The sequence below is a fragment of the Gorilla gorilla genome, chromosome 3, assembly GCF_029281585.2.
Source record: "Gorilla gorilla gorilla isolate KB3781 chromosome 3, NHGRI_mGorGor1-v2.1_pri, whole genome shotgun sequence".
Classification (NCBI taxonomy): domain Eukaryota; kingdom Metazoa; phylum Chordata; class Mammalia; order Primates; family Hominidae; genus Gorilla; species Gorilla gorilla.
Window position 1 is genome coordinate 149,068,186 of NC_073227.2, and position 15,716 is coordinate 149,083,901.

A 15,716-nucleotide genomic window follows, 5' to 3' on the forward strand; every position below is an offset into this window, starting at 1 on the left:
TGTTGGGGTGTTTGCAGGCAGCGTCTGCAATTGCTGGGCTTCTGGGACTGGGTGGCTCAGCCAGTCTCTGAAGTTACACATTGCGCCAGAGCGTGGCCAAGGGAAGCAAGTCCTTAATTTTCTGCTTTGCAGCCCAGGATCCTGTCCTTAGGGATTTGGCACATGTGGGAATGGGGTCCACTAACTACTTTCAGTACAGTTGATCCTTGAACAACTCCCCCTACCCTGCAAATCAAAATTCTTAGTATAACTTTTGACTCCCAAAAATTTAACTAATAATAGCCTACTGTTAACCGGAAGCCTTACTAATAACATAAATCAACATATTTTATATGTCATATGTATTATATACTGTATTTTTACAATAAAGTAAGCTAGAGAAAATATTAAGAACATCATAAAGAAGAGGAAATATATATGTATATATATAAAATATACTATTCATTGAGTGAAAGTAGATAATCATAAAGGTCTTCAACTTCGTCTTCATGTTGAGTAGGTAGAAGAGGAGAAGGAGGAAGAGAAGGCATTGGTCTTGCTGTCTTAGGGGTGGCAGAGAGAAAATTCTCACGTAAGTGAACCGGGCAGTTAAAACCCGTGTTGTTCAAGAGGCAACTATATTTCTAAAACCTAAAGGACATTCCATGTTATCTTCAGTAAACCTGTAGAGGCTAATTTAAACATCAAGTATCCTTGTTTTTATCAGGAATTATATATTATTGTTTATCTCAGGCCAGTAGTAGCTCTGATCAGCACTGTTTTTTCGTTTTTTTTTTTTTTTTTTTTTGAGATGGAGCCTCGCTCTGTTGCCCAGGCTGGAGTACAGTGGCATGATCTCAGCTCACTGCCCACTCAGCTCACAGCTCACTGCAACCTCCACCTCCCAGGTTAAAGTGATTTTCCTGCATCAGCCCCCTGAGTATGATCAGCATCTTTATATATATGTAGCAAATGGTGTTTTTGTTGGTTTTGGTTGTTCTTAAACTTTGGTGTCTCTCAAAGGTCCAAAGGGAGATTGGTCTCATTCCTTACTTCACAAAGAATGATAGAAGTGTGCTGATACTGTTAAGATTTTCCTAAAGTTATAGAGCAGGACTTCTTATTCTTGTCTGACTTCCTTAAATTTCAGAGATTTGTTGACTTTCTGTGGGAAGAAGGTCTGGAGCCAGGCTCCATGTGGGCCCTCTCTGGTCTCCCTGTTTCTGCACCTGAGCTAGAGTGGAAGCAGTCTGTCTCCCCACCTATCAGAGCCAGGCTCTGCCCCATCACCTGTGATAAGGAATGGGCAGAAAGGAAGCCAACTGAAATTTAAAATTAGTAATTTTCCCACTGACTTGTACTTGGACCTCAGCAGAAATGGTGGGTGAGTGTCAAATGTTTGTGTGTCAGTTGGTTGAAGGCCTAAGTGTATTTAAGTATGTTGAAAAATTTCTGGGCCAGTTCTTTGAATGTATGTATGATGCCTTTGTTTGTTGGAAGTGGAAGTGAGTTTGGCTGTAGAGCTGGGCTACGCTGGGGTAAAAAACTATGGTAGGTATAGGGTCAGCCCCTGGTCTAAATGACAGTTATATCAGATGCTTATCTTCTATCATGCAGCTAAAACAAATAAACAGTAACTAGATTAAATTTCCCTAATTTGAGATGGGAATTAACCCAGCATTGCTTTAGTCTAGTACAAGGCTAGCTTGGCTTTTAAGTAACTCATAGATGCGTTTGTCAGGTCTGTGTGCTCTTGCTGTGACACCAGACTGCTGGACTCGATACTTGCCAGTTTTAAGCATCTTACTTTGTTAAGCTGGTTTAACACCCCTAAAGACAGATACCAGCATATTATTTAGTGTCCAGAGCAGTGACTGAGACAGGATGACTGCTGTTTGATCAGTGGCAAGGTTCTTTCATAGTTTGCATTTTGTGGTGCAGCGAACACGAAGACTGCCATTCATTCTAATTTCTGAACCTTTCGTGCATGGCACAACATGAGAAGCTTATCACACACCAGCTACCAAATGTGGAAGGTGTGTGCAGTATGTGTTAGATTTACTCTTCAGGTTTTCCTTATTTTAGATTTAGGGCAAGACAGCATGGCTATTTTTAATATTTCAAAGGGGAGTGAGTATTGGAGATGTCTGTATAATAGGACCTGAAGGAACGTTGTGCCCGGGCAGGGTCCATGCTCATGGTGCTACAAACTTTGTGCCTTTTATAACTTTATATTAACCCAAAGGATTCTGCTTTAATGGAAGTTGGGGATATTAAAAACAAGACAATGTTTTTCCCCACTCAGTCTTTCCCATGTTTAACATGAGGTAATGTAATATAGAATTGTTTTTAACAGTGTATGTCAAGAATTTTAAGTCCTTTAAATTTGTCAGTAAAGTGAACTTAACTTTAGGTAATAATTTTACCTTGTGAATGGCAGTAAAATACTTTTAGACATTATTAGCAGATTTTTAGAGTTCCTAACTCCTTTCCTGAAAGCAAAAAGAAAGTAAAACAAAATTTTACTCGTCATGTGCTTAAATTAGTTTGTCATTAAATATCAGCACTCTGGAAACAAACAAAATGCAAACCAACCCAGCGTAATCTTACCACGCGGTTTTCAGCAATAGCAAGCACACCGTTTTTAATAAGTGCGTGATGTTTTGCTGTAGTATAAATCACTGACTCCTGGTCTTTTTAGTATTTAAAATATTCTAATTTCTGGTTTGACCCCACTGTCCCACCCCCAATATTTTCCAGAAAGTGTTTATAAATTTTGTTTTAATTAAAAAGGAGTGTTAATTATTTTGATTTTAATAATATTCTGGTAGCTTCCTGACCTCCTGGGAATGTCTGGGGAGAGCCTGGCTGTAGGGAGAGGTGTTGGTGTAGCAATGTCAAGACACTCCCTTTGAGTCTCTAGCCTGTGGCCTTCCATGAATGTTTCTGTAGATGTAGGTGCATTCCAAGCAGGAAACAGTGGCTCCACAAATCTATCTTTAAATGTATTATTCCTTTATTTTCCTTGAGCTCAAAAGCATATCTTCTATTAGGTGAAACAGGAGTAAATTCTTAGTGCCTGCCACCTTCAGTTCATGGGTTACAGTGATGGTTAGAGCATGATTGACTGTCCTCAACAATGACATTAAAAAAAAAAATTATCTACTTTTCAAAGAAATATTGAGAATCTGCTGTGTGCACAGCACTGACTAACTTAGCTATGCTCTATGTTGTAAATTCTGCGTCTTATACCAGTGGCTCTTGATAGATTAACTTTTTGATACAACAAGAAAATGAGAAGGAATAGATCACCAGCAAATACCTGCTCCTGGACATGGAAGGCAGAGCAGTTCCCTCGGGTTCACAGCCCCCTCCCAGGTTCTCACTTGGTTCATCAGCAAAGTCTAGGTTTTATACAGACCACTTGTGTAAAGTAAAATAGAATTTTTTTCCCCTTACTGTTAATGGATGGTATCTCAGTGATAAATGTTTAATAGCTTTATTGAGAAATAATTGACATACAGTGAGCCTCTGAGCCTCATATATTTAAATTGTGTACTTTGATACGTTTTGACATGTTTATACCCATGAAATCATTGAAATCAAGATAATCCTTCCCTCCCACTTTTCTCTAGTCTTCCACTGATCTACTTTCTGTCACTATAGATTAGTTTGCATTTCTAGAGTTGTATGTAAATGGAATAATACAATATGGACTTTTTTTTTTTTGGTCTGGCTTCTTTCACTCAGGAGAATTACTTCAGCATTCATTCATGTTTGCATGTATCAGTAGCTCATTCCTTTTTATTGCTGGATGGTGTTCCACTGTATGGATATACCAGAGTTTTTTCATTCACAGTCTGTTGGTGGATGTTTAGGTTGTTTCTGATTTTTGGCTTTTCTAAATAAGCTGCTAAGAGCATTCCTTATGCCAGTGATAATTTAAATTTAGTTTCTTTACCAGTCTTTCCCTGTCTGCAAAGTGAGTTTAATAGGATTAATTTTGCTTTTCCTTCTTCTGTATTGTATCAACACTAGGTAAATTAAGAGGAAAAGGAACAGACTATTTTTGGGTGGACTAGAGTTTCTCTTGGTTATTACTATTGGATACCAAGTATGTAGCATCTTTGTATATCTGTTTTTAAAAGCAAATGTGGCATAGACAGCAATTTTCAGGATTTATGAAAGCAGTCCTAGGAAAAGTTTTCAAATGAGTGTCATTATTTGGGTTGTGTTCTATGCCAGCAAAGCTGCAAGCTTCCTGGGAACCTTGGAAACTACTTGGGAGGGATCCTGACAGATCCTCAGGAAGAGACAAGAGGGTCAGAAAACCTGAGAATGAATGAATTTGTTGTTTCTGCTTTAACCCTGAAAGTATTTGACTCTGAAGACCCTCTTCTCCCCACTTCTTGTTAATTTTTAAAGTATAGCAGTGGAGTGATTCTCTAAATTTCTGGCTTTGTTCCTTATCATTTATAACCTTTTCCATAGTAAATCAAAGCAGAGGAGGACCATCCCTTTTTGTTCTGCTTCTCTTCCCTTCCCCAGACCTTCTGATAATTCCATCCAGACACTGCGTGTGCTTTTCCTCATCTCTTCTTTCAGGCTGTGGACCGGCTGGAGGATGGCCTCCAGGACAAGAGGGAGAAAGAGAGGCCTCTTTATAGACCCTAGGAGCCACCCAACCACCTTCATCTCCAGGTTCCTAACTCGGCGTCTGTCTTCCTTTTTTCCAGTAATGACCAGATTTAGAACTTCTGCAGGTTGGGCTCACCCCAGTGTGCCCAGAATATTTCTTTCAGTGTGGGAGTGAAATATTCTTGTTCATTTAGAGTCTAAAGAGGCACACTTAGTATTTTTTTAAAGAAGAATTTTCTAAAACATTTACTGAAATGCCATGGGGCCACCAGCAGGAGCTCCAGTTCTGCTGATTGTGCTGGCGGAACAGCAGTCAGTTGACCTAGTAATGAGCCTCAGAACTGGTGCTCAAGGGTAGTGCCGACGTTGTCCCTGTCAGGGAAGCATGGCAATCCCATTTGGTCTTGGTCATCGCAAATCTAATGATAGGCTTATGTGCAGAATCTATTTCTTAAGGTCCCCAAGGTCTTAAGGGTGCTTTGATTCTCTGTTCCTGTCTCTGGAATCTGTAGAGATAAGAGCTTCCTGTCTGAGTGACAAATGATTTCACCGGCAGAATGGCAGTTAACCTTAAGCTTTTTTGGCTTTTATTTTTCTGGATTTTGTTAATTTCTGGAAAATGGTACAGTAGGTGTTCAGGATTGGGGTGATGATTATTAAAAATAGGAGGTGGAGGTGAATTATCAGAAAGTTGGACAAATACTACATGTGGGTGTTAGGGTTGTTTCAGATCTCTGGCAGCAGTACGGCACCCACAAATGGAAGGTTTTGCACTTAAGTTGTCTTTGTAACAAATTAACAGGAGGCAGAGGCAGAGATGGAGAAGAGGAGCTGGAATTATTGGGAAGTTGAATTGACCTAGCCATTGATTGTGTCCTGAATGAGAAGCATCTAGGACAACTCTTAGATTTCTGACGTCAAGTAGAAATGGTGGTAATAGTCATCAAAGTAGGAATGTAAGAGGCAGAACAGGTTTGGGTAAAATGTTGAGCTCAGTTTTTATAATGCTGAGTTGACAGATCTAAGGAATACTTTAGGGTTGATGTCTTATGTGAAGGTGAAACTGGATCTGGAGCTTGGGAGGGAGGTTAGTCTGGGAATGTAGGTCTGGCAGGTTCCTCTGGGTGTGCTGGGTAAGACTGTGGACATGGGTGAGCACCCCCTGGGGAGAACATTTGGAGCAAGAAAAGAGCAAAGAGTTCAGGAGAAACCCATGTTGATGGGGTACATGGAGAGGAGGAACCCACAGAGTGGAAAGAGAATTGCCACTGAGGCTGAGGGAGAATTTCAGGCAGGATGGAGTTGTTGGTGCTGAGAAGTGTCAGGGCAGAGAAGAGATCAGACTTGGCAGCAGTTGGGAGACCCTGTTAGGCAGCAGTTAGGTACCATGTTCTGGGGGAGGCCAGATGATAGGAGTAGACCCCCCTTTGGAAGAAAGGCAGAGAACAGAGCCAACTGGAATTTTCATGGGAAAGTGGAGCAAATTTTAAAGGTTATTTGGCAATTGGCCTCTTAGTCTTCACTAAGTTTGTTTACCTACCGTCCTCCCTTCTTATGGCACTATGCTAGCTATTTACTACACCATAGGCCTGAGGTTCCCTGTCTAGGGATTGCTAAGTTTTTATGCCTTGTAGAGTGAAACCTTTTTTTAAAAAAGTGTTTTAGAAAGCTTCCTGAAAACTCAGTAAGATGTTTTTCTTTTCTTTCTTTCTTTCTTTTTTTTTTTTTTTTGACAGAGTCTCGCTCTGTCCCCCAGGCTGGAGTGCAGTGACGCAGTCTCGGCTCACTTCAGCCTCTGCCTCCTAGGTTCAAGCAATTCTCCTGCCTCGGCTTCCCGAGTAGGTGGGATTACAGGCGCCTGCCACCACGCGAAGCTAATTTTTGTAGTTTTAGTAGAGGTGGGGTTTCACCAAGTTGGCCAGGCAGGTCTTGAATTCCTGACCTCAGGTGGTCCACCTGCCTTGGCTTCCCAAAGTGCTGGGATTACAGGCATGAGCCGCCACCCCTGGCCTGATATTTTTTCAATTTGTATTTAGCAGCATGAGACTTTGAACCTCTTCAGTGCAGGCTTATGGGTGAAGACTACACCTGCATGGTGTTCTTAAAGTCCTCTCTTCTGTTGGGTGTGGTCCTTGATACAGCATCCCTGCACAGAATGAGCATGTTAGGCCTGCTCATGAGAGGTGAGAGTTAAATAACTGATGGACGTGGAAGAGCTCTGTGAGAGCCAGGAGGGCATCACAGGTGGTCTCTGGGTGCAGTGCTGAGGTGAGCCTGGGATGAGTTTGGGTAAGAAAACCCCTGAGAACACTCAGTGACCCCTGCAATTTCTAATGGTTCTTATTTGGATATTTGTTTTTTTAGGCCTGTCAACTACTTGGTCCCAGAATTCCCGATCCCAGCATAGGAGAAGCTCCTGCTCCAGACATGAAGATCGAAAGCCTTCGGAGGTACTTCTTGAATGCTTGCCTGACCGTGCATGAATATATGCTACCCCATATGCCTAGTTGAGTGGTATCTATTTGTGCAGTCCTGGGCAAATTATTCAAATCCTTGTGCTCCAGTTTCCAAATCTGTAAGATGGGGAGAACACAAGTGTCTACCTCATAGGATTGTTGTGAGGATTAAGTGGGTTAATACACATAGACTAATACATGCAAAGCATGTGAATAGTTGCTGGCACATAAAAAGTGCTCAGTAAATGTTAGTTATTATTATTAATTACATTCTTTTTTTCCTTTCCTGTTGCATCTTCGCTGGCTCCCAACAACTTTTCTTTCTCTGGCCAGGATATCAGCAGGTTCAGCTGCTGCCAAGTCACTGCCAGCCTCAAGTTAGTTTTAGCCATGGATTTGTGGCTTATTTGGCAATAACCAAAACTCTGGGACTTTTGTTTAGGGGATTATGCTGAAGGCTTTCCCCATTCTTTCTCAATTTGTTTCTCATCTTATGTTTCCTCTGCTCCCTAACTTTTGTTATCTGTCTATCTAAAGGTGCTTTTAGGTGCATTTCTTTCTGCTGGTCTTTGTTTAGGGGCCCTTATGAGGCCTGAGGTCTGTTTATTCTAAAGACTTTTGCTAGGCTTTAAATCATCGAAGAAAAAGCATTTTATTTTATCACAGTTTTCAAGTGAGAAGGTTATAGGAAGAGTTTCTTTGGTTGAATGCTTTGTTTTGTGCTGCTTCTTATGGGATGAGTTCACAGACAGCCTCATCCTGTAATGGCAATGCATAGGCAGATATTCCTTGGAGGAACTTCCCGGGCTCTAATAGGGAACATCAAAAGGCTGCCCTGTTGTGGAGTGGAGGAGTTATTTGGTTGTGGAATAGCTTCCTCCATGAGGAAGTAGTTTACATCCTTTAGAATTGTGGAAAACCATCCCAGGAGGCACTTTAGCATGAGATCAAATGTGCTTGGGAAGGTAGCCACTTCTTCCCCTTACTTTATTTCAGGCCGTTTTTCCTTTGAACCTTTAGTGCTCTCTTCCTTTTGTTTGCCAAGGAGTGTCTCTGCTGCTCTTTATTTCTTAATTCCTTGTGCTGTGTCTGTAACCCCCAAAATACCTTTCTGATGTTCACACTAAACTCCTGTTACTTCAGCACAGGAATACACAGGGGGACTGAGGAGCTGTGACCTGGTGTGATGAGGGCTGGTCCCCAGTGGTGTAGTTCGAAACTTACTTCCAGCACTGACACCAAGCATGGAGGAGGGGGCCCAGCAGCACGGGTTGCTGTGCTGGCTTTGTCCCAGCCCTATATTTTGGTCCAGATGTTTTTCTCAACCCTGAGTCCAAACTATATGTACGGCACTAACATACTCTACCAGAGACTCCAGAGTTGACGTCCATTTGAGGGCCTTTGTTTCAGTTCTTGACCGAGTCTTTGAGCAAAGGAATAGCAGGCTGCCTTTTTTTCATTTCATTGCTTCAGTTTGATTTTCTTTCTTTTTTGGCAAACTCCTTTGTTTTTTATTTATATCAGTTAGTTGGAATATGTTTTTACCTGATTGGCTCTTGAAGGTATAGGCCCATCTCTTAGGTTTTAAAGTACTTTTCTCTTGGGGGCCAGGGAGTTGGTGTCCACTGGGCTGGGCACCTGCTTCAACGGCTCTGTGCTTGAAGGGAAGGATCCTGGTATTACATGTGATTTTTGTGGGAGGTGCATGGCCTAATTCTTGCTTGTTAATAGGACTTTAGAAATGAAGAGTGGCATACTGGGGAATAGTCCGTATTGAAAATGACAGGCGGGAGAAATGGCCTCTTTATTCAGACACTGCCTCAGACTTTATTATGGTGAAGTTTATTAAAGTGATCACTAGCCTGAAAAGCCACCAGGAAAAACAAATATGGACCAATAGCAGGCGTATGATGTGAACTGTGCTTAGTAGCACAAGAAAGAACTCCCTGTCCTGAGAAAAGAGAGTTCAGCATTGTGACTTGTGTAAACAGACAGGGCAGCTTACAGATGCAAGCTTGCTCGATGCCAAACACAACTTTGGGCTGGTCCTGATGTCAAGGTCAGAGCTTTCTTATGCAGCCTTAGACACCAGTGGGCCAAGGACGAGGCTTGAGAGGGAGCCAGCTGTGCAGCCCTGGCTGGGAGGCGTTGTTGTGCTCCACCCCAGGGACAGGCCTCACTGACCAAGGATGAATGCCACAGGCCCAGGAGTCTGCAGTGGCATAGGCACTGGGATGGCTGCCTTTCCTGTGGTTTCCTTCATTCGGCCTGTGATAAGGAATTGGGGAGCTCTCTTGGTAGAGGGGCACTGTTGGATCTGCCTGTTTTTGGCAGAGTGGGGAGAGGGTAGTGACTTTCTCTATTTCCTTTCCCCACAAATAACTCTTCCCAGGTAGAAGTTTTGCCAGGTGAAGGTGTGCAAACATGTTTTTGCGGGCCCATCAACCCAGTGGCCTGTGGTTGCATCTCTTCCAGATTTTTCTAGGCCAGCCCAGACCTTGACTTCACCAGCTACCATACCATAAACCCTGGTGCCCTGGGAGGTAGGGCCTGGGTGGGGGCAGTCTCATTATAGAAGGTGAGTCCCTGGCCAGGAGCAATGGCTCATGCTTGTAATCCCAGCACTTTGGGAGGCCGAGGCAGGTAGATCATTTGAGGTCAGGAGTTTGAGACCAGCCTGGCCAACATGATGAAACCCTGTTTCTACTAAAAACACAAAAATTAGCTGGGCGTGGTGGCGTGCACCTGTAATCTCAGCTACTCGGGGGTGCTGAGGCAGGAGGATAGCTTGAACCTGGGAGGCAGAGGTTGCAGGGAGCCAAGACTGTGTCACTGCACTCCAGCCTGGGCGACAGAGCAAGATTCCATCTCAGACAAAAAAAAAAAAAGGAGATGAGTCCCTGGTGGTTCTGGGTTTTGGCTTGAAGTTGTTACATGGTTAGTGGAGTTATATTTCTAGAGCACCCTTGAGTGCAGTATCTCCCTTCAGAGATTTCCAGGTACATGTTTTCAGCAGCCCTTTTGGTGAACTGAGAGACATTTTTCAGAGGTGGACAACAAGATTTTTTGTTGTTTTTGTTGACGTTGTTGTGGACACTATGGACTGAGGGAGTGAGAGGGCAGTGTTCCCTCAGCACTGCCACCCCCCATGCCTGAGTGAGGTAAAAGGCGTGTCAGGCAAAGTTTTTCTGTAATAGGTCAGGCTTGTTCTATGTTGATACAGTGACCTTGTTACATGGCGGCTCCATGGTTACATTGCAGCTGCCAGCACTCTGAATAAGAATGCAAATATCAAATGTCAGTGTCCCTTTCTCTTCCTTTCCAGGTGTTTAGGACAGACCTGATCACTGCCATGAAGTTGCATGACTCCTACCAGCTGAACCCGGATGAGTACTATGTGTTGGCAGATCCCTGGAGACAGGAATGGGAGAAAGGGGTCCAGGTGCCTGTGAGCCCGGGGACCATCCCTCAGCCTGTGGCCAGGTAGAGATGCCCTGAGGACAGAAGCCTCTCCACCCACCCTTGCTCTTCTTCCCTGACAGCAGGCATCTGAGAAGAGACAATTTCTGTGGGAAGAGACAGTTTCTGAGTTAGCATTAAAATACCATGAGGCCTCAAGTGGAGACAGAAATGCAGGAGCAACATGCTTCAGGCATACAGGGTAGTGGTTTTGAGGGCCATGAGCCTCCAAACTTAACATTACAGCCACCACTGTGGGGAGGTGCTGCTGTCTTATGAGAGGAAGGCAAATTCCAAGACATCCTGGGAAGTGATGGGCTAGGGGAGGAAAATTTGGGTGTTCACACGTCGGCATCCTCTTTTCCTGCCCTCCATATTGGCTCTGGAGAGTGGCTCTCCTGGAGAGAAGCATCTGGCTTTGTTGGGAACTAGCGCGGGCAGCTGCTCTGTCTACTGCGGTTGCCTCTGCCTTTGGAGGAGGACAGGTGTAAGGAGACCTGTCAGTTAGGGTTTGTGGAGAGGGGAGTTTTGGAGGGATTTATTTTGACTGGTCACATTGTTCTTGGGGTGCGTTCTCTGGATTTACTGACTTATCTTTAAAGATCCCTCAGGGTCGAGTCCCTGCCGACTCTCCTCACAATCAGGTTGCAGCTAGTTTACTCATTTCCTCACTGTGCCGCTCTGTGCCACCTGGAGAGTCCTGTTAGGAGGGAGGCTTGAGTGCCCTCTGTGCTCAGCCGGCACCTGGCTTCTCCGCCATCATCAGTTGGCTGCTGCTTTGCGAAATAGTGTCTTTCTCCACGCTGAGTCATGACTGAACTTGCTTCCTGGCCCTCACCCACTTTGTGTCTCTTTTTTTGGGCACTTAAGATTATCAAATTTGTGTTGTCATTTTGGGATCTCTGGGGAGTCTATCCAGTGGTGACAAATGCCCCTGTCTTACTCAGGTTTAGGTGACCAATCAGGAGTGCCAGGATGGCCCCCACAGGCTAGAGTCTGAACCTGTGGAATGGAGTGGTCATGGGGCCCTGTGGGGCAGACCAGGTATCTGCCTCAGAGCCTGTGTCTGAGATGCGGCATCACCTGATTCAGCACTGGCAGCCCCAGTCCAGCAATCACTTGCTGAATGCTTCACTTTCAGTGGGGAGCCAGGACAGAAGCGAGCATTAATACAGCTTGTGGAAGTTTTACAAGCTGTATTAAAGTTGGAGCCCTGAGCAAGTTGGATCCCTGCTCTTGGTTGAGTAGGAGAAATAAATCCCTTCAGTTTGTCCATGTCAGTGTCATGTAGATAAAATCACTCCCGTAATATAAGGGTGATGAAGGTACTCTGACAGACTCTGGGCAGCCTGTTGACAGTAATTTAAACTGTGGAAACGCATATGTGGAAGGACTTTGTTGAGGCCTGGGGTCTGTGATTAGGAAGATGGCCTTTTTTTGGTTCCAAGTCGGGAGTGATTTGCTCTTCTTGCACATGCCCTCTTATTTTGAGTGGGGTGAGTTGGAAAGCACCACTCCAGGTGTTAAAGGTCGGGAGAGATTGTGTGGCAGTACCAGGAGGAGAAACTTGTGCTTTTGTTCCTGGGATCATGGGTATATGTTGGGAGAGTCAGTCCCCTTCTTGGCTGGGACTCTGTTTCTTAGATTTGTTGGTAATGGCCGGGGTCTTATTTCTTTTTTTTGTTTGCATTTGAGACAGTCTCACTCTGTTGCCCAGGCTGGAGTGCAGTGGTGCAATCTTGGCTGACTACAACCTCTGCCTCCCGGGTTCAAGCGATTCTCCTGCCCCAGCCTCCCGAGTAGCTGGGGTTACAGGCGTGCGCCACCATACCTGGCTAATTTCTGTATTTTTAGTAGAGATGGGGTTTCACTGTGTTGGCCAGGCTGGTCTCAAACTCCTGACCTCAAATGATCCACCTGCCTCGGCCTCCCAAAGTGCTGGGATTACAGGCTTGGGCCACCTTGCCCAGCCAAAGGCCTAATTTTCTTTTCCCTCTCTCCATCTTTTTTTTTTGTGAGGTGTGAGGGTTGGTGGGTTTCTCCCTCTGGTTCTCAGAGTCTGCTGCGCCTGCCCTGCCTGTGTGGTGCCCTGGTTCTAATGGCCTCCAGCAGGGATGGGCAGGTCTGGTTAAGGGAAAGTGATTTAATGACTAACTCTTGAAATGTATGGGTCAGTGTGTTTTGGTGTTGGCTGCAGGCCAGAGTGGTCAGAGGTGGTGGGCAGGGCACAGCAGGGTCCCGGGAAGCAGATTTCGAAGGCTTCTACAGTGTTTTCATTTGTATCTATTGCCTGTTAGCAGGCTTTAACAACTTCTAGTTAAGGTTTTATTAGCAGTGACATTCAGGTTTTCAGCCTCTGGTGATGACCTGAGGCTCTGAGGGTTGGAAGAGGAAGACACTTGGGGCCTTGTGGCACACTTCATTGTCTGTGGCTGAAAGGGTAACCTGGCTGCCTTGTTTTTTTGTTATCCAGGGTTGTGTCTGAAGAGAAATCCCTCATGTTCATCAGGCCCAAGAAGTACATCGTGTCATCAGGCTCTGAGCCTCCCGAGTTGGGCTATGTGGACATCCGGACGCTGGCTGACAGCGTGTGTCGCTATGACCTCAATGACATGGATGCTGCATGGCTGGAACTGACCAATGAAGAATTTAAGGAGATGGGTGAGAGACCATGTATTCTATTATTTTATTAACCAGTGATGAATAGAGACATGTTTTAGGCAGGTAGGTGAGTAGCAGAAAGCTTATTGCCAGTTGAAGGCAGCTCCATCATAGCTTCAGTCAGTGAGAATCGCAGCCCTGCCTTAGATCTCAGCCTGTTTGGCTGTGTCAGATGTGCTGAGATGGTTTCAGAGTGGAAGCAGGGCTCCTTGGCTCAGGCACCAGGGATTCCCATCCCCGCTCTGATCTAACTCCCTCATTCACTTACCTTAAGGAAGCTGAAGTCCAGGGAAACGAAGTGACAAAAGGGCATGGCCCACCGTTACCTGCTCTAGTGTTTTTTTCCTGTGATGCCATTCGGATTCCTTCTTTAGCCGTGGTTTGCTGCTTCTCTAAATGAACACTCTTCCAGGCATGCTCCCCATTTCCAAGCACATCATGTGTGTTTTAACTTGAGCGATTTTCCTTATGTCATGCTGCAAACCTGGAGTTCTTTTTGCCTCCATTTATCTCTGTCCTGGCTTTCCTTCAGTGAAGCCTGACATTAGCTGCGTGCCCAGCCCTTCTCCACCTCTTTTCTGCAAGCTCATTTTAGTGTATGTAGACGTTGGAGCATCTCATGGTGTTGAGACTGGGATGGCGTGTAGGTCTCATCTCACATGCCAGTCCTGATTGCTAAGGGTTGCCTTGAGGGTCTTGATGAACAAGACAGTGGAGTCAAGTCTGGGCTCAGTGTGAAAAACTGTGAGGATTAATTAGCTTTTGTGCTGTAGGTACACGGTGGGGAGGTGGTGGCAAGGGCTGTGTATTGTAATCTAGGACATAGTAAATAATCACAAGATCGGCCGGGCTTGTTGGCTCACGTCTGTAATCCCAGCACTTTGGGAAGCCAAGGTGGGCAGATCACCTGAGGTCAGGACTTCAAGACCAGCCTGGCAAACATGGTGAAACCCCGTCTCTACTAAAAATACAAAAATTAGCTAGGCGTGGTGGTGGGCATCTGTGGTCCCAGCCACTCAGGAGGCTGAGGCAGAAGAATCACTTGAGGTGATTCTTCTCAAGTCACTTGAGGGGGTGGAGGTTTCCTTGAGCCGGGATTGTGCCACTGCATTCCCACCCGGGCAACAGAGCCAGACTCCATCTCAAAAAAAAAAAAAAAAAAAAAATCACAAGATTTTTGTCATGGTGGATTTCACAGCCTTGAAGGGCCAAGACCTTTTGCGTCTTTCCAGGGAACGTAGCATAGGGTGTGGCTTGCAGTAGATGCTTGTCCTGCCATTAGGCTCACCACCTGTTGAATGGGAGTGATAATGTAGACTGAGCTGAGCATGGTGTTGTTTTCTACTCGCTCAGTTACTCAGGTGTTTTTATAGACAAAATAGACTTCCTTCTTCTTGGTCCTGCTTTAGGTATTAATGGCCAAAACATTAGCAGGCCACAAGGTGGTTTTATGGCATGAGTTCAGGAGTTCTCAGAGATCTTTTGGAACTGAATACTAAATTTTAGCTTCAGAGATGATACAGTTTCTGCTGTGTTGTAAGCACATTATAAAGACCAGTGTAATACACTTGACTGGAATCTAGGTGTCCTGTGTTAAGTCAGAGGACTCAGCCCAAAGACTCTTCGCATTTATGAATGGTTTAAATAATAAGAACTGGGCTAATCCATATTTGAAGATACTGTTGAATACATTGGCAAGATTAATTTTGTAATTTTATAACATAAACGGAACGCATGCTTAAATATGTTTGTCTTAGCTGTTATTGGTCTTTTTTTCTTTCTTTTTTGAGATGAAGTCTCGCTCTGTGGCCCATGCTGGAGTGCAGGGGTGCAATCTCGGCTGACTGCAACCTCTACCTCCTGAGTTCAAGCGATTCTCCTGCCCCAGCCTCCCAAGTAGCTGGGATTATTGGCACCTGCCACCGTGCCTGGCTAATTTTTGTATTTTTAGTAGAGACAGGATTTCGCCATATTGGCCAGGTTGGTTGTGAACTCCTGACCTCAAATGATCTACCTGCAAAGTACTGGGATTATAGGCATGAGCCACCGCGCCTTGTGTTTCAGTCTTTTTTGCATTTGGTTAACTATGTTTTTCAACCTTGTAGAAGTAAGAGGATGAGGAGGGATAAACCATTTAAAAATATTTGAGTGCCCAAAGTGAAATCTGTTTTGAGAGAACTGTTTTACCTACCAAGAAAGGCAAATTTTTAAAAACATCCAAACCATTATATGAAGTCATGGTTTTGAAGTCACTTACGTGTTAGTTGTTATGTGTAATGAGTATAATGAAATGACTTATTCAACAATGCATGTATTTAATATCCTTGAATCCTTTTAAAATTTACCTTTTGCTTTTCCATTTACTACACTGCATCTTCACTACCTGACCATAGGAACATAACAGTTTCCTGGAAGACTCTCCCCTTTGAAGATTGTTTCTTAGAAGGATCTGATAAGCATTTAATAAAAAATTTTGGGGCCCTCAGGGATGGATGCATCGATGGGTTGATTGATTGATTGAGA

At 44.4% G+C, this 15,716-nt stretch overlaps 1 protein-coding gene across 12 annotated transcripts in view; it reads left to right on the forward strand.

Moving 5' to 3' along the window:
* Positions 1–15,716, forward strand: part of JADE1 (jade family PHD finger 1) — a 65,816-nt gene that overhangs the window by 26,455 nt on the left and 23,645 nt on the right. For 6 of the 12 annotated variants that reach the window (XM_055385366.2, XM_055385367.2, XM_055385362.2 and 3 more), the window contains exons 3-6: positions 500–571; positions 6,982–7,067; positions 10,399–10,556; positions 13,006–13,193. In XM_055385366.2, coding sequence (XP_055241341.1) covers positions 500–571; positions 6,982–7,067; positions 10,399–10,556; positions 13,006–13,193 — 504 coding nt within the window. The remainder of the gene's footprint in view (positions 1–499; positions 572–6,981; positions 7,068–10,398; positions 10,557–13,005; positions 13,194–15,716) is intronic. The other 6 variants (XM_019025586.4, XM_055385373.2, XM_004040381.5 and 3 more) reach the window with 1 other exon arrangement.